General features: G+C 45.3%; 1 protein-coding gene across 2 annotated transcripts; it reads right to left on the bottom strand.

Annotated features, from left to right (window-relative positions):
* Positions 1-1,371: 1,371 nt before the first annotated feature.
* LOC147459499 (uncharacterized) lies at positions 1,372-24,742 on the bottom strand. Of its 2 annotated transcripts, none has more exons than XM_086510755.1 (12): positions 24,302-24,737; positions 24,081-24,141; positions 23,605-23,709; positions 23,416-23,532; positions 4,526-4,927; positions 4,170-4,235; positions 3,716-4,095; positions 3,533-3,632; positions 3,374-3,433; positions 3,201-3,287; positions 2,011-2,139; positions 1,372-1,843 (listed from the first exon to the last, which is right to left on the bottom strand). In XM_086510755.1, exons 1-12 carry the CDS (start codon positions 24,334-24,336, stop codon positions 1,520-1,522), a joined length of 1,866 nt encoding a protein of 621 aa, XP_086366881.1. In that variant the 5' UTR covers positions 24,337-24,737; the 3' UTR covers positions 1,372-1,519. The 2 variants fall into 2 exon arrangements, with proteins under 2 accessions (XP_086366881.1, XP_086366882.1); XM_086510756.1 differs by having other exon boundaries at positions 1,716-1,843; positions 1,933-2,139; positions 24,302-24,742.
* Between the last annotated feature and the right edge of the window lie 638 nt (positions 24,743-25,380).

Here is a 25,380-nt window from a genome sequence, read left to right on the forward strand (position 1 = left end):
TCAAACCTTTCCCAAAGCTCTAGTATGGTCCTTCACAAGCCAACATTATCTTTCAACTCAGTTGCCTTGTGACATAACACTAACCCATATGGTCATCGACTTCTTAGCTCTTTTAGAAAATTAATTTCATTGCTTAAAGATGATGTTCATAAGTTATGGATTAGCTACTCTATCTAGATTTAATATCAGGGTCAATGACAATCCATGCTTCCTATTTTGCTTTTAAAAGATAACATGCAACTCTTCCTCATACTTGGAACCATACTTGGATGGATAGTTGAACCGCTCCCTTGCGAAAATTAATTTCATACCGTATGATACATTACATCATTCTTGGCCAAAATTGGCTAGAAGAAATCAAGCCAATGGGGCTGATGTGGGCATTAATGATGATTGAAATTCGTAGTGGTTTCAAGACAAAAGCAAGATGTGAAAAGTTCCATAACTTATGGTGTTATGAGTGTCCACCATGTATAATCATTGTTTCAAGTTCAAGGGTTGAGACCTATTCCGATCATATTGCCATACCCATAAGGAAACATCTAGGAAAAATTATGCTCTCACCACAAGGCACAAACAACTTGTGCATCCACATGGAAATTCACTGCCTTGCACTATCCGATTAAAAAACTCCTGCAAGAAAAAATAAATAAACTGGCCTAAAACTCGAACACAAAGCTGCCTATTGTTAAAATCATACATAAGCACACCTTAAACAAGGTGAAGGGTCGAGTTGGCAATTTAAAACCTTTGAAAAGCAAAAGGAATCCTCAATGAAGGGAGTGAAAGGACCCCTTTACAAGCTAAAAACCGGCATTCATTGGATTTTTGCATGTGAATTATTTGAGTTTGCTTCTTGCAAGGATATCTGATAACTACAGTGCAAAACAAGGAGCTCTTCCATTTCACTTAACTGGCGCAAAAAAACATACAGAAAATTATGAGGGGACGGAGGAGAGTTTTCGACTTCAATAAATGGGCATGACACTCCCATTGTTTTGGCACGATGAATATGATGTATACATACAACATACAAGTTCATCAGTTGAATGGTGTGCCATATACAATCATAATAAAAAATGGAAAGGACCCATAACAGGCTCTTAAATGCAAGAAGCAAAAGGAACCATTTCCAAACTCAAGATTTCAGTGATTCAGATGCAAAAGTCAAAATGTAAGCCTTTCTCCCTTCCTTATTAAAGCTTATTTGCCAAAAAGACATTCAACGAGGTGGAAGAGCTCCTAGTTTTGCGCTGTAGTTATCAGAATCCCTTGCAAATGTATTCAATGAGCACGATACACACAATCACTATGGTGCATTTCAAGAGGACTATTATTGCAATAAAACTCAAAAATCGTCTGATTGTCTTGTGCACCAGAACGAATTGTTTTAACATGATGGTGATGTATGTGTACAGCATTCGAGTTCTTCAACTGAATGGTGTTGTATACAATCACAAAAAATGCTTATGATACAAGGGTTGGGGGGGGGGTCATCGACATTTGGTTATGAGTACTATTATGAATTAGGAGGAAACCACCGGGCAAGATCACGAACAAAGAGGTATCTAAAATTGAAATTGTAGGGTGTCCATTCTATGCACCTATTATAAGACCTCACCTTCATGCATGTTCTCAGATCTCTTCTTTGATGCTCACTCACATTCACACAGATCCACTGAAGAAGGCCTAAGGTGCTCATGGAGGATTCTCTAGCAAAGGCCTCCAAGACCCTTGGCATTAGAACTTTGTTGTCTTTGCGCACGATAATGTTTGCTTGCAAAAATTCTCTCTTTGCAGCATCCAGCTCTTGATAGACATTCTTTCCAGTGTAAACTCGAACCTGTTTGAGAGATGTACAAATAAGCTTAACAGACATAGAAGAAGAGAAGAAAGAGAGATTTTTACATCGTAGGAACAATCCAAAGAGACCTCAAAAATCTATCTGGTAAGTCTTCCAACTCAAGAGCTGAGACTCCAATATAGAGGAAGAAAAGTTCTGAAGTTTACCGCAGGATCGGAATACCCTCCACAGCAAACAGCAAAGCAAGCAAGCGGCTCCGGTTTATCAAGTGCATATACTTGCCGATGATGCCCCACCCTCAGCTTTGATACAGGGGATAAAAGTGATTGAAACCACTGCAAATGTAGCAAGACTAAACTAAGGGCAAACACATACAACATGGTTTTGCATCAAATAAATTCTATTAGCAAAAGGCCTCGTGAAACACACGAGGAAGAAAATACAGTAGGTTGTTGGCCAAGAGCAACCTTGTGAAGCAGTCCCAAAAATGCATCGAGTACGGCAGTCTAGGCCCTCACTCACTGTGCCTCAAAGTCCCTTGGACATTTGCAAATGAATCTGTTGTTGATCCAAGTGTGTCTTACTAATATGAGCTTATATACGTCTGTGTCTGTGTCTGTGTCTGTATATATATATATATGTGTGTGTGTGTATATATATACTATATATATACACACACACACACACACACATGTATATATATATACACACACATAAACAGATATGAAAAGTAGGTGCCGTTGTTAAAATAAAATCCTGATTTAGCAGTAACTTTCTTACAAAAGTTGGACAGAGAAAAGGAAGGAGTAAGAAAGAGACGGTAGACGAGGACAACGGTGCAAATGTTTTTATCTAAGCACGAGCTTCTGGGCCATAATCATTTCCAGTGCTTCTTTTCTTGAGACTCGGTAGAAAACCTGTAGGTCAGTTCCAATAACGGACAGGAAAGAGGACACACACCCAGGGTCCTAGAGACGCAAATATTGCCTCTGTACAGCTCGGTGAATAAGAAGAGAAAACTCCAGTGGTAGATTGGTTATCCCAGTTCCCTCTTAAGTCGTAGGTCTTGAGTTCAAGACTTATCAGATAGAATCTATGTGGTCTTTTTGGGATTGTTCCTATGACATTAAAAAATCCCCTCCTCTTGTTCCTCCCTCTTGCTTCCCACTCCACCTATAACAAACGTAGAGCTCCAAATCTTGCCATCAGATAAACAGAGTTCAACCAATGGCATCCAATGCTGAACCCCCTGACTTACAAGTACTCCACTGACTCTCAAAAGCTCCATAACCAAGTCTCTGTCTGTAGTTGCACCACTGATGCACTCAAAATTACATTAGTGAGATTTTTTGACAGGCCTGCCTATCTTTCAAGACAAGTTGAACAGAAGCCGTACCTGCGATGGACGACTGGACTTACACCCCAAAAAGCTATGCTCAATCATGTGGGCATTGATAGAATGTGAACCGATCTTGTAAGAAGCCTGTACCACAAACAGCCTCACATGTTTTGATAAGACTTATAATGAGGACCCCAAGTTTACCACATTCAATTAGCAAAAAGTTTTACCTTTTGCAGCAAGGAAACACGCTTAATATGACTTTTAGGTATACCGTATGCTAAGTATGCCTGCTAGCAAACAATGATATTGCTGAAGAATCCAAGGCTAGCGCTGGCTCAAAATCAAGAAGCACAAAAAAGTATAAGGCAATTCAACATGCAACTTACGTGCATCATAAGGGCATTGTAGATATTTAGCCAAAAGGCTAGCTTTTCTTCATGCTTCAACTTGCCAGGATTCAATTTCTCTAATTCCTGAACCAAATACCTGCAGGCCCAAGACAGACCAGAACTCTTCCATTAACTTTGCTGACATGATAAGCCTGACAACTGCTGCTTACTAAGATCTACCTGAAATTTTGAAGCATTTTCTCAGCATAAAGCAGCCGATCATTGTCTACGGAGATCCAATGCACAGCTACCATTGAGGTATATGGACTTCTATTGTCCGTAGCAAACCTCCATTGGCTTGTTCTTGTTGGTGATGCAGAGCATAAACCATCTTTTCTCCAGTTCGGACTCCATCCATCACTTGAGAGCTCCTTGGAGGATAGAGTACTCATTGATGAGTGTGAAGGTGACGGAGATATAGAACCCAGATGAGGGATTGGTGGATCAGCGAGCTTGCAATATATTGCTGCCATACACCGAACCAATTCCTCCGATAACTTATTGGGCGACTCGGACATAAATCTTCCAGGAGAAGCTTCAGTGTAATTAACGGATGCATTCTGTACATAGGATTGGATACATTACTTACTGTAAATGGCCAAAAAATTTGATCAAATAGAAGGTTGTAACTTACTGCATCTGCGGATATGACCTCCCGCCACAACTCACTTGTAACAGTAGAAGGGGATCCCTTGGCCTCCTGTCAAAATATAACTCCTTGTTTAAATATTTCTTAAAGACAAGTTTAATTGGTTTATGAGTTAGCAAAATAACCATATCAGTTTTGGAATGTAGATGCAGCTGACTCTGTGAAAGAAAAAATCTGTGGAATGCAGTAATAGAGAAGCATTCACATTCTTTTACTATTGGTTGTACACTATGGTCCCATGGCACTAGTAACCATATTGCAAAAGGCATACATTCATAACATGCAAAGATAGTGGAGGAAAACTGGAGAGTGCACCGAATCTCGTAACAAACGTTTGATACCTTTCTGGATAAAGTGATTGGCTGAGAATATGATATGCTCAGCCTTCTTCTGGCTGCTCCCTTTTCATCTACGTTGAAGCCATCTTTGTCTGTGGTAGCTTCTAGCTTTCTGAACAATAAAGACCCACTCTTTGCATGCAAACTCTTTTTTGCTAACTTTGGTGTTTCTAATTGCTGAGAAAGGTGCATCTTTGCTGTTCTCGGCGATCCCTGTACGTTTTGATGCGGTTGAACATCTTGATAAAGTGAAGAAACCTCTTGTTTGTTGAGAACCTTCGATACACATGTCTGCTCCTGTATCTTCACCTCAAAAGCTTTTCGATACAAGGACAGCAAATACTGCTCCAAATGCACCACTTCTAGCTCCAACAAAGCGATATCTTTGATCAGTCTGTGGGTATGCTGATTTTAACAAATACCAAGGTCATGACAACCAAAATAACAAGCCCATAAGTAATTTCCAGTGGCAAAACAAGAAATTGTTTAAATTTTGCTTTCAGATAAGTGAGAGTACTTTAGAGCAATAAAGGCCTACCGAAAGCTTGATCCAACAGGACACAAAAAATCTATTGCAAAAATAATCTTACAACCACCAGGCAATTATTTGATTTCCTCAGCCAAAAGAAAAAACTTAACACAAAGCCACATGCATGACCAAAACTGATACAAGAATGTATGTGATGGCCCACCATCAAGCTAGTAGCACAAATGAGCAGGTGGGTGAGGAGTCTCACGAAGGAGAACACAACAGCCAATACTGACTGTGTACTCAAAGCAAGAAACTGTAACTACAGGATTCTCATCGGTAGATTAGCACAACTCTCTGGAGAGCAATAGAGCTATAAGACAAGAGGAAACCCTACCACATCCACAATACCTGTCACGTGCACATGGATTTGTGTGCCGCATGGACATGCTACATCCACTTCCAAAGCCAATCCTGTACATAGAAATGTCTTAGAGCCTAGGGATTTAGTATCGGCAATTTTGTGAGCCTGTTCAAAAGACCTACACTGTAATCACTTCCGGCGAGGGATTAGACGGAAACACAAAGATAACTGCAATCTACACAATTAGCAACACTTTAGCACTTCAAATACTTGACTAACTGTGAAAGAGAGAGAGAGAGAGAGAGAGAGAGAGAGAGAGAGAAAGAAAGAAAGAAAGAAAGAAAGAAAGATTTTTAACGTCTATGTCAGGCCGAAATCGGCCTATGAGACAAATCAAATGTACATGGTGTGTATGTCATCCGTCTATCGGAAAGACAAATGAAACAAAAACTGATACAAAACTGAACTGAATGTAGGTAGTGGAGTATCTGAGGAGGGATGGAGCTCTATCTCTAGGGGTATATGCATGTCTATATGCTCAAGGTAGTACAATCATGAGAATGCATCAAGCTATCTAGCTCCATCCTGTACTAATGGGGGGATGTAAGATGTGGTACATGGGCGGGTCTGGTGCCAAGGCTACCCGGATGAAAGCTGTCGGGTCGGCCCTCATCTGAGCCACTCGCTCCTCAGTGGCACGGCGCTCCCGGGCTCGGATCTCCTCGATCTGTCGGTGGTGGGAGCTCGCGTCCCTGTAGCCTGTGACTCGTGGTCGTCGTCTAGCTCGGCTCACCTCCGCCTGTGGGAGTGTCACTCCCCTCTGAGTGTCTGGTGAGGGGGGGGCGGCAATCCTCTGAAAGAAGTCTGTGAGCTGCGACTGTCTCCCCTCTGTCTGTGTAGCTGTGTGTGGCTGTAGTAGTGTGTCCCGATGGCTCTGTATCTCTAGTAAGAAACGTCCGAGCTGTCTCTGATCTCGAGAGTCCATGATCTCTCGGAGAGTGGGCTGTCCTCTGAATAAGGCCTCATACATGCCTCTGATCTCAGTGTATGCTCTGCATCTACATACAAAGTGCTCCTCACTCTCCACCTCCTCTGTGCAGGCTGTGCAGACTCGCTCCTCCCTGGGAACACCAGTATGTCTCCCGATCTCAATCTCTAACCTGTGTGAAGCCACTCTCAGCTGACCAATCGCCACCCGTGAGCTATGTGGCATATATGTGTCCATGTAGCGTGGTCTCTGTATGAACCCCCCAGACAATATGGTGAGAAACTGGTCTCTGTAATCTGACATCCTCGTCCCCAAGCCAAGTGACTCCCAGACTCTCCTAGTGTATAGCTGCCACAGATCCTGTCTCAATACCAAGTTCCTCTCACTGCGAGAGAGGTGAACATATGGTGAGTGGGGGTCGTACTGGAATGGTGGTGAGAGAGAGAGAGAGAGAGAGAGAGAGAGAGAGAGAGAGAGAGAGAGAGAGAGAGAGAGAGAGTAGATGACACGACTTGGCGCAGTTTCGACCCAAGACGTACTTGCCCCAAAGAATGGCGCTCCTTTTGGTATTTCTTTATTATTACACTTCGTAAATTACAACTCCCGAGGGTCCAACTCTCTCCGAGACTCTGCGTCCAACTGCTCCAAAAGAGTGGCCCTCAAGACACTTATAAATAGTACAAGGGATGCCGAAAAGCAGAGCCCCAAAAGCTCTAGTCCAAAAGCATTAAGTACCAAAAGCATATGCTTTGTTTATGGTTTAGGCCCCTCGGGCAAGGTTCTATAAGTTGGTTGGGTTAGAATTTTTAACCCTAACCCACTTTGTATTTTAGGCCACTCAGCCGATCTTCAGTAAGTTGGCAGATCTTCTTCTTCTTCTTCTACCAAGGTTTAAGCTCCTCGGCTGAGATCTATTCCATTGGCTATGTCATGGATGCTTGAGAGTCATTCTTCTCGAGTCTCCTACAAGAAAGCACTAGAAGCTTCCAAAAGTTTCTAGAGCCTTCTAGAACAATGATGTAGAAGATTCTAGAAGATTGAGGAAAGTGCTAGAAGGTTCTAGAAGATGCCTTGCGTCATCACTTATGTCATTGAGTACATCATCGCTTATGTCGTCATCTGCATCATCACTAGAAGGCTCTAGAAGGATCTAAGAGATTCTAGAAAGCTCTAAAAGTATCAAGAAGATTCTAGAAGTAGCTAGAAGAATCTAAAAAGTTCTAGAAGCTTGAAGAAGAATCTAGAAGTTTCTAGAAGCTTGGAGAAGATTCTAGAAGAATCTAGAAGTTTCTAGAAAGCTCTAGAAAGTTGAAGGATCTAGAGGTTCTAGAAGGATCAAGAGGATTCTAGAAGATTCTAACCTCCTCAAGTAACCTCCTCAAGCACTAGTGGAGAATGTGCGGAGAGAAAGAGACTGCTGAGCCAAGCGTTGCAGGTCCACGTACCGAAGCTAATGACAATGCAGATGTGGATGATGATGGGTTGCAGATCGAAGCCGAAAGAGCAATCTATGGCCGTCTTGATCTAGGCTTGAGGCCTTGTTTGCTGCGCACAATTAACTGCAGACTGCAGCCATTTTCCTCTGAGATAGAATCTTGACTTTCTCTAGCTCGGACTCCAAAATAAAATTCAGAATGGTTGAGCGCTTTGGTTGGCATCCGCCCACGTTGCTTGATGTAAAAGCAAGTAGCCTTGATCCTTTGACCTCCCTAACTATAGCACACTTATTAAAAATCCTGGCCACAAGCCGTCGTGACTTTGCTTGTAGTGAGAAAACTAATAGAAGACACTTGAGCTCCGATTGTGCAAGGCTCCACACAAGCATAAAAAACTTCACACACCTAAAAGTAGGATGGAGATAAGTCGGGCTAATGAGCTCCAAATCCAGAGTTAGAGGCTCTATTGAAAACTTGAGATGAGCACTCACACCACACATGAATAATGCAATGACTTGCGGCTTGAAACAAAATCAATTGGAGCTACAAAGTATGCCGAAAATCAACACCAAAATGCACACTAAATGCAAGGAAACCATCCTAATTAAAGAGAAACAAATTGCAATCAAAAAACAAAAAGCAATCTTCTCTTCAACACAGTGGTTTCTAGAGAATGATGCTTTGCGACATTATCAAACCAGAAATGAATGAAGGAGCACCTCTAATGGTCAACATCCAACCAAAGCATGGTGCAAGAAAAGCTCAATGAAGGGGAGAGAGAGAGAGAGAGAGAGAGAGAGAGAGAGAGAGAGAGAGAGAGAGAGAGAGAGAGAGAGAGAGAGAGAGAGAGAGAAATGAAATGAAATGAAATGTTATATTAACGTCTTCAAAAGGCCAAAGTGACCTATGAGACCAAAAAGTTACAATGTGGTGGATCTGATACAAAGTCCGAGTATAGATGACAAAATGACAGAATGACAAAATAAAATACTATGGAATCCTAAACTGCTAGGTATGAACTAAGCAGCTAGCTGGGATAGCTAGATCACAAGAGATCCAGCATCGGTCGTTGGCGGATCTCATCAATCTCCTCCATGGTCAGTAGTCTGACCGGGCGTTGTACATGTTGGGCCAAAGTGATCCGAATCCTCTGATGCAGCCTCCGTCGATGCTGTGTAGTCCTCCGCAGTCGTGGGCGTTTGGATCTCCCTAGCTCAATCGCTCGGTCGATTAATGTGCCTCTGGTGTGAGGCGACGAGCTCTGCTGTGGTAGTAACTCCTACAGGTGTCCAGTGGCAGCTCTAAAGAAATCTGTGATCTGTCTCTGAGACTGGCTAGCCTCTCCTCTCATCAGGCTCTCTCTGTGTCTGCGCAGCTCGAGCAAAAACAAACCCAAGCATCTCTGATCCTCTTACCACATGACTCTGGAGAATGGTCCAAAGCCCTCTCTGAACAAGCAATGGAAGCGGCCTCGTATCTCGTAGTAGACGGGGCAGTGGCATGTGTAGTGCAACTCTGTCTCAGGCTCCATGTTACACAGGGGGCATGTCTTGGCCTCTACTGGTACTCCGCTGTATCTCTCAGTCTCGATGAGCAGCTGGTGTGAAGATGTGCGTATCTGGCCAATAGCACATCGTATCCCATGAGACAAGTGGGTGTCCATGTATCTGGACCTCGTCACAAAACCATCCACCGTAAGCTGGAGGAGATGCTCTCTATAGAAAGCCATCGTCGTGCCCAGCTCCTGTGCTAGCTGTATCCATGTCCTCCTGGTGTCTAGCTGAGTCAGGTCCTGGCGGATGAGCCTGGTGATCTCGAACTATGTAAGAGTCAGAGAGGGTGCATCCACTGAGTACTGGAAGGGAGGCAATCTGTCTATGCTGAACCCATGCGCCTGAAACCATGACGTCATCTCCCCATACCAGCATGTTGTATCTCCCTGCATGGCTAACTCTCGAGAGGACTCAAGTGCAAGGCGGGAATATCTGTCTCTGGGAAGTTCCCACATGCGGTGTATGAAGGAGACAGATCTGGTGAGCGCCTCAACCACTAGTGGAGGGGCAGCTAGCTCTGCTCGGACAATAGCACGTGGTACTGAAGCCTTGGCTCTAATGAGCCGCGAGATCATAGAGACAAGAGGCTTCTCCATGTCCCCCCATCCATCACTACGGCCTATCCTCCCGGTGATGATCCAATGAAGGTCCCCAAATCTCAGCTCCATAAAGCAATGCAGAAGCCACCAAAGTGTCAAAGAGCCAGAGCTTTGTCCGAGGCTCCTGAAACTGAACCTGTGAACACATCCTTTCCAATCTACCCAATGTTGCATGGGCTCTGGTCAATCTAGTCTCTGCTGCCCTCCTCAATGAAAATGCTGACCCACTAAAAACCACTCCAAGATGAGTGTAAGCATTTGTATACTCCACTGTCTCCTGGCCGTATGTGAATGCTGGCGCTGACCTCCTGATCCACTGTGGGGTGGTATTAAATACCATGACCTTGGTTTTACCAAGGATCACGGACAAACCACTTTCCTGAGCAAACCTATGCAAAGCATCCAAGTGACGTTGCATCCCCTCCGGAGAGTCGGAGATCAACACAATATCATCAGCATATAACAATAGTGGAATCCATATCCCTGCCAGCTGTGCACCTCTATCACCATCTCTCTCAATGTAGTCAGAAACCTCATCCACATACATACCAAATAGAGTAGGAGAGAGCGAGCAGCCCTGCTTCACCGTAGATAGACCCTCTGAGGTGCGTACATGCCCCACTACTGACCTGTATAATGCCATGACCCCCAATGAGCTCTGTGGGTACTCCCATCTGCTGTAATCTGCGCATCAATCTAGCTCTGGGCACTGTGTCAAATGCTTTGCGGAAATCCACATAGCTACAATAGATCCGACTCAATGATGGCTCTGAGTGTCAAGATATGGTCAAGAGTAGAAAAACCCCTCCTGAACCCTGCCTGCCCAGCTACGCGTATCCCCTCCCTTTCTGCCCATCTACTTAGCTGCTACTCAAGAATAGATGCGTACAACCGTGCCAATGTGTGTCCAATCATGATAGTGCGATAATTCCCAGGCTCCATAGGGTCTCCTGACTTGAAGATAGGTACAATAGTAGATAGGCTCCAAGTATTAGGCAAGCCCTCACACATGGCACGGTTAAACATAACTGCTAGAAGCTCTGCTAGTAGATCTCTGGCATGCGTGAAATGCTCAGCCACTAAGCCATCATGATCGTATGCTCTCCCAGTCCTCATCCTGTCAATGGCCTTCCTCACCATCTCAGCGCGGTGAAAAAAGCACGTGTGTGGGCATGGATCGGGGGGGTCGGGGAGGGTGGGCTGCTCAAGAATTGAGTACAGAGATGATGCAAATTGGCCCCAGTCCTCTGTAGAAATGATGGCAGGGGGGGGGGGGGGGGGGGGGGGGGGGGGGGGGAGTGCTCCTGAAAGAGACGCCATGCCTCACGTAAGTCCTGACTCAAGAATAGCTGGTATAGATCCTACTCTAGGCGAGCCAAAAATGCCCTCTTTTTCCACCGCACTAGGCGTCGGAAGTCGATGTGTGACTGTTTGTGAGTGATGTCCCACAAAAGCACCTCCCTCTGAAGTCTAGCTCTAGTGTCCCGGCATTCCTCATCATACCAACTGTTCTGGGGCATGCTCCCCGAGCGGCGTCTCTGCTCAGGCTGGGTATGTGGGTATGCCTCTGTAGTACCATCTATGTATACAGAGTCCGTCTCCCGTGTGAAGGTGTAGCGAGTAGGGGCTGATGTCCGTAGCCTGTGTGCTACTAACCTGAAAAGAGATGGTCAACGACACCACTGCCACACCAACAGATCTGGGTCCAACCGTGAGATCTTGGATACTAGAGATGAGGCTCGGCTGTGCCATGACATAATCCACTGTGCTGCCTCCATGTCTGTGTGGAAAGCATGAAAAACCCCCCGCAGCGGGAAATCTCTGTAGGCCATTCAAGATGGCCAATCCATGTGCAGTCCCCATGTCTATCAAGTCTCGTCCATACTCAGTGTGTTCTCCATCTTGTGATAGTCTGGAGAGAGAGAGAGAGAGAGAGAGAGAGAGAGAGAGAGAGAGAGAGAGAGAGAGAAATGAAATGAAATGAAATGTTATATTAACGTCTTCAAAAGGCCAAAGTGACCTATGAGACCAGAAAGTTACAATGTGGTGGATCTGATACAAAGTCAGAATAACAAAAAATGACAGAAAAAAATATTATGGAATCCTAGACTCCTAGATGTGAGCTAAGCACCTAGGTGGGATAGCTAAATCACAAAAGATCCAGCATCGGCCGCGCTGGCGGATCTCATCAATCTCCTCCATGGTTAATAGCCTGACCAGGTGTCGTGCATGTCGGGCCAAAGTGATCCGAATCCTCTGATGCAGCCTCCGTCGATGTTGTGTAGTCCTCCGCAGTCGTGGGCGTTTGGATCTCTGTAACAAATTGCTGACATGTCCAAACCCTAATTCTGCCCAAAACCCTAATTCTGCTGAAACCCTAACCCTAAAATCAGAAACCCTAATTTTGGAAACCCTAAAATCAGCAAACCCTAATCCTGGAAACCCTAACCCTAAAACTGTAGAAACCCTAACCCTAACCCTAAGGGCAACAGGAAGATTTCTGAAATTTGCGCTGGCTGATGACGTGGCAGGCTATACGGATTTCCGTGATTTACGCAGGCAACTTTTTGGCTTTGCTTTTGGACCAGATGCTTTTAAGTTTGAAGGCTTTTCATTGTAATTGCTTTTTAGGCCAAGGGCCTTTAAATATGAGGCTAGGACTCATTCTCTGGCATGCTTCCTGGAGAAGGTGCAGAGTCTGGAGTACCGGCTTGTACTTTGATGATGCAGTATAAAGAAATACCGAAAGGGGCGCCAAGGTTTGGGGCCAATACTCTCTGGGGTGAAATTCCACCACTCCATGTCGCGTGTCGTCTCTCTCTTTCAGTTCAGTTGTTATTGAAGTGCTAAAGGTTTGTTGAGTCTGTTCTTTTCTATTGGCACGTGGTGCCTGTCTCGTGACAGTGGTGATTTTACTCCCGGGTGGAGAAGTGAGAAGTGATGTTTGAGAATACTTGTTCATACTCATGGCCCGGACCCTTGTGGTTATTTGCAGGGGGGGTATTGAATGATTGAAAATTGTTGTTTTTACTCATGGCCCGGACCCTTGTGGTTATTTGCGGGGGGAGTATTGAATGATTGAAAATTGTTGTTTTTACTCATGGCCTGGACCCTTGTAGTTATTTGCGGGGGGAGTATTGAATGATTGAAAAGTGTTGTTTTTACTCATGGCCCGTACCCTTGTGGTTATTTACGGGGGGAGTATTGTTGTTGTTACTCATAGCCCGGACCTGGATGGTTATGCGGAAGGAGTATTAAGAAGTCTGAGCAGTGGTTACTCTCAGCACCTCCAAACAACGCAGGCTGCGGTCTGGGGAGCGTTTGGTTGTAAAAGGCCTCTATATCTCATGGCCCGGACCTTTTTAGGTTATTTGCGGGAGGAGTGATGAGGGAGTCGTTGAACAGCTCATGGCCCGGACCTGGATGGTTAATTGCGTGGGGAGTGTTCATCGGCGGCTTTATGTTTCTATGTCTTGTAACATGCATATGTAAGCATTTGTGTTGCATTATGATGTGCCAACCACTGAATATTCCTAATTGGATGAGACCGCCTGGGTATGTAATTTTAGTGCATCAAGACACCCGTGGAAGATTAGTACGGTCTCGGTGTGATGGCTAATTTTACTACGCCGGAATATCAAGAGTTCCGATCTGGACGAAAGGAGAAGCTAACTCCTTGATCAAAAGAGCAGAAAGGAGAAGCTAACTCCTTAATAAAAAGAGCAAACTGATTGTCCCTCAGAATGACCCTCAGAAATTTTCAAGCTAACTTGAGTTGTTTTGCAGATATGCTATAATCGCGGACGATTACTCTCTTTCAAGAAGGGGAGATGTATCAAACTGCTGACGTGTCCAAACCCTAATTCTGCCCAAAACCCTAATTCTGTTGAAACCCTAACCCTAAAATCAGAAACCCTAAAACTTGCAAACCCTGATTTTGGAAACCCTAACCCTAAAGTACAGAAACCCTAACCCTAACCCTAAGGGCAGCAAGAAGATTTCTGAAATTTGCATTGGCTGATGACGTGGCAGGCTGTATGGATTTCTGTGATTTACGTTGGCAGCTTTTTGGCTTTGCTTTTGGACCAGATGCTTTTTAAGTTTGAAGGCTCTCCACTGTAATTGCTTTTTAGGCCAAGGGCCTATATATATATATATATATATATATATATATATATATATATATATATATATATATATATACCCCTCATTAGGCGCTCTCTGTGTCTGCGCAGCTCGAGCAAAAACAAACCCAAGCATCTCTGATCCTCGTACCGCATGACTCTCGAGAGTGGTCCGAAGCCCTCTCTGAACAAGCAATGGAAGCGGCCACGTATCTCGTAGTAGACAGGGCAGTGGCATGTGTAGTGCAACTCTGTCTCACACTCCATGTCATACAGGAGGCATGTCCTGGCCTCTACCGATACTCCCCTGTATCTCCCAGTCTCGATCCATAGCTGGTGTGAAGATGTGCGTATCTGGCCAATAGCACATCGTATCCCATGAGACAAGTGGGTGTCCATGTATTTGGGCCTCGTCACAAAACCGTCCTCTCTAAGCTGGAGAAGATGCTCTTTGTAGAAAGCCATCTTCGTGCCCAACTCCTGTGATGGCTGTATCCATGTCCTCATGGTGTCTAGCTGAGTCAGGTCCTGGCGGATGAGCTTGGTGATCTCGGACTGTGTAAGAGTCAGAGAGGGTGCATCCAATGAGTATTGGCAGGGGGGCAATCTGTCTATGTTGAACCCATGCGCCTGAGACCATGATGTCACCTCCCCATACCAGCATGCTGTATCTCCCTGCATGGCTAACTGTCGAGAGGACTCAAGCGCAAGGCGGGCATATCTGTCTCTGGGAAGTTCCCACATGCGGTGTATGAAGGAGACACATCTGGTGAGCGCCTCCACCACTAGTGGGGGGGCAGCTAGCTCTGCCCGGATAATGGCACGTGGTACTGAAGCCTTCGCTCTAATGAGCCGCGAGATCATAGAGACTAGTGGCTTCTCCATGTCCCCCCATCCATCAATGCGACCTGTCCTCCCATGATGGTCCCCAAATCTCAGCTCCATAGAGTAAGCAGAAGCCACCAAAGTGTCAAAGTGCCAGAGCTTCGTCCGAGGTTCCTGAAATTGAACATGTGAACACATCCTCTCCAATCTACCCAATGTTGTGTGGCCTCTGGTCAGTCTAGTCTCTACTGCTCTCCTCAATGAAAATGCTGGTCCACTGAAAACCACTCCAAGGTAAGTGTAAGCATCTGTATACTCCACTGTCTCCTGGCCGTATGTGAATGCTGGCGCTGACCTCCTGATCCACTGTGGGGTGGTATTAAATACCATGACCTTGGTTTTACCAAGGTTCACGGACAAACCACTTTCCTGAGCAAACCTATGCAAAGCATCCAAGTGACGTTGCATCCCCTCCGGAGAGTCGGAGATCAACACAATATCATCAGCATATAACAATAATGGAATCCATGTCCCTGCCAGCTGTGCACCTCTATCACCATCTCTCTCAATGTAGTCAGAAACCTCATCCACATACATATCAAATAGAGTAGGAGAGAGCGGGCAGCCCTGCTTCACCGCAATAGTGGAGTGAATCGGTGTAGATAGACCCTCTGAGGTGCGTACATGCCCCACTACTGACCTGTATAATGCCATGACCCCCCAAATGAGCTCTGTGGGTACTCCCATCTGCTGTAATCTGCGCATCAATCTAGCTCTGGGCACTGTGTCAAATGCTTTGCGGAAATCCACAAAGCTACAATAGATCCGTCTCCCACACGTTCTGCCCTCCTCAATGATGGCTCTGAGTGTCAAGATACGGTCAAGAGTAGAAAAACCCCTCCTGAACCCTGCCTGCCCAGCTGCGCGTATCCCCTCCCTCTCTGCCCATCTACTTAGCTGCTACTCAAGAATAGATGTGTACAACCGTGCCAATGTGTGTCCAATCATGATAGTGCGATAATTCCCAAGCTCCATAGCGTCTCTCGACTTGAAGATAGGTACAATAGTAGATAGGCTCCAAGTATCAGGCAAGCCCTCACACATGACACGGTTAAACATAACTGCTAGAGGCTCTGCTAGTAGATCTCTGGCATGCGTGAAATGCTCAGCTCCACTAAGCCATCATGATCGTTTGCTCTCCCAGTCCTCATCCTGTCAATGGCCTTCCTCACCATCTCAGCGGGTGAAAAAGCACGTGTGTGGGCATGGATCGGGGGGAGGTCGGGGAGGGGCTGTCACAAACTGTGACGTGGCTGTACAGGGCTGCAGGAAACCCTAATTTTCTGAACCCTAATTTGCTGACATGGCAGGAAACCTAATTTGATGACGTGGCAGAGCTGACACGCGGCAGCTGTACGGACACCCGCAAAACGCGGTGTGAATTGCGGAAGTTGGGCTGTCAGCGGCAGATTTTTGGCATTGCTTTTTGCAGCTTTCCTACGCAATTGGAGAGAGAGAAAGAGCTCTCTTGCCTTATTTTCAAAAAAGCATAGAGAGAGAGAGAGAGAGATAAAAGCTCTGCTTTAATTTAGAAAGAGAGAGCTAAAAGCTCTGCTTTAATTTAGAAAGAGGGCTTGTGAAAGAGAGAAAGAGCCTTGCTTTATTATTGAAAGCTTTTGATTTTCAGCTTTTGGGCTCTGCTTTTAGCACCCCTTGTAACCTTTAAATATGTGGGCCGGCCTCTCACAACTCAGAGCATCTGGACGCAGAGTCTGAGTGTGAGCGTCTGCCCGCACTCTTGTACTTCTCAAATTAATACAAAAGAAATACCGAAAGGGGCGCCAGTCTTTGGGGCCAATATCTCTAGGCACGGAACTCCGTCGGGCCAATGTCGAATAAATTGTGAACTGTGAATTGTTTTGAAGTGGTTACTTGGTGCTGTCGCGGTAGATTCTTGACTTGGAGTGTCCAAGTTTACAAGGGTGGCTGTCCAGGAACTGTGTACAAAGATGACGAGTACTGGCCCCACGCCTCTGTAGAGGTAATGGCAGGGGGGAGGGGGGGAGTGCTCATGAAAGAGCCGCCATGCCTCACGTGAGTCCTGATTCAAGAATAGCTGGTATAGATCCTGCTCTAGGCGAGCCAAAAATGGCCTCTTCTTCCGCCGCACTAGGCGCCGGAAGTCAATCTATGACTGTCTGTGAGTGATGTCCCCCAAAAGCACCTCCCTCTGAAGTCTAGCTCTAGTCTCGCGGCATTCCTCATCATACCAACTATTCTGGGGCATGCTCCTAGAACGGCGTCTCTACTCAGGCTGGGTGTGTGGATATGCCTCTGTTGCTGCATCATGTAATGTCTATGTCAGTATAGTGGTAAGCTTCTCCAGAGGTCGCCCTGGCTCTTCTGCATACAAGCGTCTATAGATCCCATCTATGTATACACAGCCCGACTCCTGCATGAAAATGTAGCGAGTAGGGGGCTGCTGCCTGTGGCCTGTGTGCTACACTGAATTGGAAAGAGAGTCTGGGTCCAACCGTGACATCCTTGATACTAGAGATGAGACTCGGCTGTGCCATGACATAATCCACTGTGTTGGCTCCATGTCTGTGTGGAAAGCATGTAAAACCCCCGCATCAAGAAATCTTTGTAGGCCATTCAAAATGACCAATCCATGTGTGGTTCCCATGTCTATCAAGTGTCGTCCATAATCAGTATGTTCCCCATCCTGTGATAGTCTCGATAGGCCCATCTCTGCAACATCCAACTCTCTCAGCATTTCCTCTGAAGTATCATAAAAAACTGTCTGATGATGGGCAGTCCTAGCATTGAAGTCCCCTAAAATGATGATGTCACCATCTCTAGAGAACTCCCAGATGTCATCATCCAAAATAGAAAAGGGGGACTGTCCTCTGGGTGGTGCATACACTGAGGTACTCAGGGGAAAGTAGTAAATAGCAATGTAAAGATATCTGTCTGTCTCTGCTCTCATTCTCACCCACATGTACCTAGCTTGCTCAACCCTGCGAGCTATATGTATCAATGGTTGCAACTCCTCCCTGAATAACACTGCCACTCCTCCTGAGCCCCGCCCTCTGTGCTCTGATCGTGTCTCTCTACAGGCGGTCTCCCATTTGTATCCACTAATGTGAGGCATAGTTTGCCTAGGGGCCTGATGTGTCTCAGAGTAGAAGATGATGTATCTACCACTAAAACTTTCCTCAAAAGCACCCACATCAAGACACATAGCTCCATTACAATTCCAGATAGCAACTTTGAGTGTGGTCCCATAGGTCTCACACCGTCATGTGGAGCGTGGCTCCAATATCACCACTCTTCCATCTCGGTAAAAAGGAATCTTACCTTTTTCCCTTGCCGCTCTAATCTCTGGCATTGTCTCCTGCATATGAGCGATCTGTGAGAGGGTAAGATCATCCCCGAGAAAGATGACCTGACACCGCATGTCAGGTCCCGACCACCCTCAAGGCCCCCCTTGCTATGTTGCCAGAGCAAGTACCTGCTTTGATTGCTTGCACAAAGGTTGATACAATGTTGAAATGCTAAATTCTATCTGATGCAAAAACACTAAGGCTAATTTGATGCAAGAAGATTGGGCTGGTCTAGTGCAAAAACACTAAACTAATGCAAAAACGCTGGGCTGAACTAATGCAAAAACGTTGGGTTGATCTAGTGCAAATACGCTAGGCTTAACTGATGCGCTAAGGTGCTCTGGGCGTTGGATGCCCCAGCGGGTACTGGGATCTGATATATCTAAAACCTAAAAGCCAAGTGACTCTTTTATAGGTTTTATTGCCACTTGCCCTACCTACTTTTTATAAATGTCATGTCAAAGTCATTTATTAATAAATGACTTAAGTGAGACTTCATATGCCTATATGCTTAAGTGACTGTACTGAGCAAGTGAAAGTATGCAACCATGGCCTGTCTGATCATGCACTTCCTTCTAGAGGCTCTACAGGTGCCAAACTAGGTCTCTAAGCTATACCAACTAATATACCTTCATAAGTTCAGAATAGTCTGAACTCACGAATTATAAGAGGGAATAAAGCACTTATAAAACTATAAAAGCAAGGGACACGAGAAAAGAAAAGAAAAACAAAAACAAACAAACAAACTAACTAACTAAATCACTTAGTTTGCTATGAAGCAAAACTAGATAAAACAAAACATTATTAACTTAAAAATGTTTTTAGAAAAGGCATGTGTAAAATAAGATGACGCAACTTACTTGGCTTAAAACAAGTACTCAACTTTAAGCAAAAAAAGGATAAAACATCTTAAAAACTTAATCCTAGAAATCAAACTTCACACAACAACTTTTAACGGAACACATTCTTAAGTCCTCAGATAAGCTAAATACGAAATCGAAAAATGAATACTACTACAAACCTACGAAGAGCAAAGAACCAAACTTGACAATATGTGATCTCAACTTCGCTGCTTGTCCAAACAGGAAGAATAAGATTATCACCTTTATCATGCATAGCTTGGACAACAACTATGACATCCCTACTCACATCGTCAGTGCCCAAGAGTAGGTGCAGGTTTATATAGAGGTCATTCATGCTTTAAACGTACTCTACAAAACCAACGAGCTGAGTCTCTTATTTTGCGACAACTAAGAAGACAGGAAATAGCAAAGTTTTGACGGCAACTATACCAACTAAGATGGATGCTAACATGTAGCAGTAGCTTGTCCACGTGGCTCATGTGCAATGCATATGCAGCATCCCCCCATTTAAAGGTGAGACACAACTGCAGAACTTCTTCCTATTGATGCATTTTGTACTTCTGATGCTAAATGCTTTTGATGCTTGTGGATGCATAAACGGTGAAAACTCCTCCAAACCGGTGGGTACTTACTACTAAGAATGTAGGATATGCTGCAATGTAAACACCGACCAACCGAGTTACTAATAGCCTTATTAACTAGCCTTGATATTGACTCTACCTTGCGAGCAAGTACTACCAGCCGAATAGTCCTGTCGTGAAAACATTGCGGGTGAAGGTGGAAGGTAAGGATGCTCAGAGGTATTTCCAATGATTCTAAGTTGACGGAAGTGGATGCACGCTACATGCAAATGCGAATGCAGAAGAAGGTTAGGAATCCTTTCTCCAACTCCTTCCATATCCGCATACGAGGCAAGCAGATCTTGGTATTCAAGATCCAGCAATCTTGGTATTCAAGATCCAACAAGATCTGCATCCAAGATCTAGATCTATATCCGATGTTGAACTTCGTTCATGAGGATGAGGTTAAGCCTTAATCCAAGACATAGCAAGGAAGACGTGAGCGCGCCTGATGCACAATGGACTAAGGGTGGGAATGGCTAATATCTTGAGGCAAGGACACAAAACTTCTTTGAAATAGAGACCAAAAAAAATATGAGAGGTTCCTTGGGTTCTTGGTTCTTCTTGGATTCCTGATTCTTTCCTTGAGTTCGCCAAGCCAAATCACGTCCAGAGCTCTGATACCAATGTTAGGTGCATAGGAAAGGTTTAAGGATTTTCGCTCGGATCTAGTACTTTGCACAAACACAAGGTTACTTTACTTCACTTGAGAGAACTAAACAGGATATGAGAGAGAGAGAGAGAGAGATGAAATGAAATGTTATATTAACGTCTTCAAAAAGGCCAAAGTTACCTATGAGACCAAAAAGTTACAATTGGTGAATTTGATACCATGTTTGAGTACGGAAATTACAAAGTTACAGAGAACTAACACTAAAACACTAAGGAGAAAGGAAATGGGGGCGGGGGGGGGGGTTTGTGGGTTCAGATGAAATCTCTCATCGGTCGTTGTCGGATCTCATCGACCTCCTCCATGGTCAAAACTCTGGTTGGGCGTCTTGCATGTCGAGCTAGAATGATATGTATCTTCTGTTGCAGCCTTCGTCGATAGTGGGAGACCCCCCACGTCGTGAACGTCTGGATCTGCCAAGTTCAGTGGCTCGGTCAAGCAGTGTACCTCTAGTATGAGTAAGCTCTGAGATCTGCTGTAATGACTACTCCATTGGCTCTCCTCTATCTGGTGTAAAGAAATCTGTGATTTGTCTCTAAGACTATCTTTCCCCTGATGTCCTCAACAAGCTCTCTCTAAGTCTGCGCAGCTCTAGCAGGAACAATCCGAGACACCTCTGATCCTTGTATCTCATGACCCTAGAAAAAGGTCCGAACCCTTCTCTGAATAGACAATGGAAGCGGCCGCGTATCTCATAGTATGCCAGGCAGTGACGTATAGTGCAGCTCTGTCTCTGGCTCTAAGTTACATAGGTGACATATCCTGGCTCCTGCCGGCACCCCTCGAAATCGGCCAGTCTCGATCTGGAGCCGATGTGAGGATGTGCGTATCTGTCCAATAGCGCATCTTATCCCATGAGATAAATGTGTATCCATGTATGCAAGCCTAGTCACAAAGCCATCCTCCGTGAGTTAAAGAAGATGCTCTCTGTAGAAGGCCATCTTCGTGCCCAGCTCTTCTGTCGACTGTATCCATGTGCTCCTGGTATTTAGCTGAATCAGATCCTGACGTATGAGTCTGGTGATCTCTGTCCGTGTGAGAGACAGGGAGGGTGCATCTAGGGAGTATTGAAGCGGAGGTAATCTATCCATGTTGAGACCATGCGACTAAAACCATGATGTCATCTGTCCATACCAACATGTTGTATCGCCTTGTAGAGCTAGTTGTCGACATGACTCCAAGGCAAGCCGCGCGTATCTGTCCTTGGGGAGATCCCATAGACCGTCCATAAAGGAAATTGATCTCGTCAATGCCTCCACCACGACGGGGGGGGGGGCTAGCTCGGCTCGGATAATCTCATGTGGTACTGAGGCCTTAGCCCAAATCATCCGAGCGATCATAGAGACCAGAGGCCTCTCCGTACATCTCCATCCATCTATGTTGCCAAATCTCCCATGATGGTCTATTGAGGGTCCCCATACCTGAACTCCATAGAGCATAGCTGGAGTCACTAGAGTGTCAAAAAGCCAAAGCTTTGTTCGCGGTTCCTGAAACTGAACCTGCGAACACATCCTCTCCAGTCCTCCCAAAGCTGCATATGCTCTCGTCAGTCAGTCTCTGATGCTCTCCTTAGTGAAAACACCGGTCCACCGAAGACTACCCCAAGATAGGTATATGCATCTGTGTACTCAACAATCTCCTGGCCATACATAAATGTGGTTGCCGACCTCCTAACCCACTATGGTGTAGTGTTGAACACCATAACCTTGGTTTTCCCCAGATTGACAGACAATCCACTGTCACAAGCAAATGTATGCAGAGCATCCAAATGACGCTGCATCCCCTCTGGGAAGTCAGAAATCAACACAATATCATCAGCATATAGTAACAGCGGAATCCATGTCCCTGCTAGCCGAGCCCCCCTGTCCCCCTGACGCTCTACATAATCCGAAAACTCATCCACATACATCCCAAAAAGAGTCGGGGATAGGGGGCATCCCTGCTTTACTCCAATAGTGGAGAGGACCATGTCAAACGTTCCCTCAGTGGTGCGTACCCACCCCATCACTGTCGGGTCCCAACCACCCTCAAGGGTCCCCTTGCTTTGTTGACGCCACATGTCGGGTCCCAACCACCCTCAAGGGCCCCCTTGCTTTGTTGCCAAAGCAAGTACTTGCTTTGATTACTTGCACAGATGTTGATACAATGTTGAATGCTATCTGATGCAAAAACGCTAAGGCTAATCTGGTGCAAAAAAGTTGGGCTGATCTGGTGCAAAAACGCTGGGCTAAACTGATGCAAAAACACTGGGTTGATCCGGTGCAAAAACGTTGGGCTGAACTAATGCAATCTGCAAACGTGTCGAAGTCGCTTATTAATAAAATGGATTGTTCATATGCCTATATGCTTAAGTGACTGTACTGAGCAAGTGAGGGTATGCAACTATGACCTGCCCGATCATGCACGTCTTTCTAGAGGCTCCCAAGGTGCCAGGCTAGATCTCTAAGCTATACGAACTAAGATGGAAGCTGACATGTAGCAGCAGCTTGTCCACGTGGCTCAAATGCAATGCACAAGTGACAAATTTGGGACAAGAGTTCTATCCCATAGGTTGTTTCCGTCTACGTGAACGTTGATATCAAGTTTCCCATAGTACTACAATAGTTTGGGGCAAGAGCTCTGTCCCATGCGATATCAAGTTCTTTCTTCCTCCCTTCCCTCACCCCTCGCCTCATTTTACTGAGAAACAGACTAGAACTTGTTAGATGCACTGAAGATCAACCCCTTCCCATGTTATTTCCCCGTAGCAATGGTGACATGGGTTCTGTTTCAGCTGCAGCAAGTATAAATTTAATTAATTGCAGAAAGTCAAAGATCTAGCTACTCATGTCGATGGGGCCATACACAAAATAACAATATGGAGATCCATTTTGCCTTGGTTAAGCTTCCATCAAGCCAAAAAAAAATATCAGAATCTGAGGAATACAAGTTCCACAATATGGAGATCCATTTTGCCTTGGTTAAGCTTCCATCAAGCGAAAAAAAAAAATCAGAACCTGAGGGATACAAGTTCCATCTGCATGTACTTGCACCGATGAAGCACGTGCCAAGGCTTGCTCCAGAATCCCTTTTGTAACTCTTTGTCCCGTTAATCTTGCTTGTAGATCCTGAACCTGGGTTAGCAAAGACAGCGTTTTAGTGCCTGGAGATATTCAAATGTTGAAAGATATGTTCAAAAGACTCACATCTTGCTCAAGAGAGATTCGATGCTCTTTCCTTGTTGTATCGCGCTTCGTTTTGCTCTTTGGTACTTTTTTCACGCTCTCTTCATTCTCATAGCTTCTTTGATCCTGCAGATGCCTGATAATAAGAGAAAAGGCTACATTTTGCCCATTTCCATATCTTTTGCTGGCAAAAAAATGAGTCCCAACAATACTAGGAATCACTCACCCGAGGAGCACTTCAGTGCACCAGGGTGATTAATCAAGAGAAAAACAATGCAAAGAGCGAGATAACAGGTATATGTGGTATTCAAAATATGCACATTCATCAATATTTTCTGGGTGTTTCTCTCCACTTGAGAGGATCTCCTACGGACTAAGGCCTACCTTCTTCAAGTGCTCCTGCTTTCAACAAGTACCTTAATCAATGCAAGTTTGCTGACATGTGTAGTCTTATTATATGGTGTAATGCATCTACTGTCTCATGTGCCTTCCTATACCTTTCTGAGGACAATGGGAGAGCGAATTGGATTCAATGCAGCCGCCTTTTCTTCCGAAATGCTGCAATTACAATGATTAAATCAGCAATTGATGTCAACAAACTGAAATGCTACTGTTCTATACAAATGTAATACTCTTGTGCCTATACAAGGCCCAGGGAGGTATTTAGTGACACACATTAAACTGGTTCTACTCTATCCTAAAAGCAAAGGGAACTGACCTTTTGGATCGCCAATGCCGCATTGCAATCGACATGACGCAAAGATCTCGACCTTGATCCCTGGAATCAAGAATGTCCTAGAAGGGATCATTGAGGCCTTTGCTACCATATAATCTCGGAAGCAGCATTCAAAGCCTGGGTTTAATTCATCTCTTCTCAGTTGTTTGTGAGAGTTTGAGTCTGCGTTGAGGGAGATAGCCAAGTTTAGAGGGTCAATCTCTAGTTAGTGTGTGTGTGTGTGTGTGTGTGTGTGTGTGTGTGTGCGCGTGTGCGTGTGCGCGCGCGTGTGTGTGTGTGAACGTCCCGGCATGATGTACTCTCGAGCGCCACGCGCTTGTTCTCAATGTGGATGCAGGAAGAGTTGTAAATGTGAACGACGTGCAGACTTGTTTCCCGCTAATTGGAGCAAGCAAACATCCGAGGCTCGAGCTACCAGGGCAGCCTAAAATTAGTAACTTCACTGTAGTGATTCTATCCATGTTGGCATTGTCCCTTTAGAGATTAAGGCTTGTGTCACATTGGGGCGGGTGCCCCAGTGATCTTTTTGCCGGTGACTCTCCTTTCATGTCACACTGGGGCGGCAGCGAAAAGTAGACCATGACTGTGGCAGCGAATCAGAGCGAATCAGGTCTGCGCTTCTGCTGACAGCCAAGGCTCAACACCAACGGCGTGCAGTCCCGCCATGCTTTTTGCAGATGGCCTTCGGGCTTAAAAGTTGGCCAAGGGGTTGAAGCCGTCCCTCTGACACGCTCGCAAGACCAAGAAACCTTTTTGCTGCAGCGAATGGCTGGGTGCCACCTTGGCATGGCCAGCCCTTGAGTGCCCCAGTGTGACACGGGCCTAAGTTTCCTTGGAGGCGCCCCACATGGTGCAGACAAAATTGAAGTGCCCACTCTCGTAAAAAACAGAGTTACCGCTTTAGTTTTGTTGGGGGTGCTTCAACTACTCCTCACATTAAACTTTCGCCTTTTGTCTTCGACTTGTTCGCTACAGGTTTCTAGTATTTTCTACACTCGTCGACTCTCCAACATAAAGGGCGTAGGTTGAAGTTGTATTAGGCATAGGGTGAAGCAGTGATG

Source organism: Adiantum capillus-veneris, chromosome 4 (assembly GCF_014529385.1).
Source record: "Adiantum capillus-veneris isolate H3 chromosome 4, ASM1452938v2, whole genome shotgun sequence".
NCBI classification, from domain to species: domain Eukaryota; kingdom Viridiplantae; phylum Streptophyta; class Polypodiopsida; order Polypodiales; family Pteridaceae; genus Adiantum; species Adiantum capillus-veneris.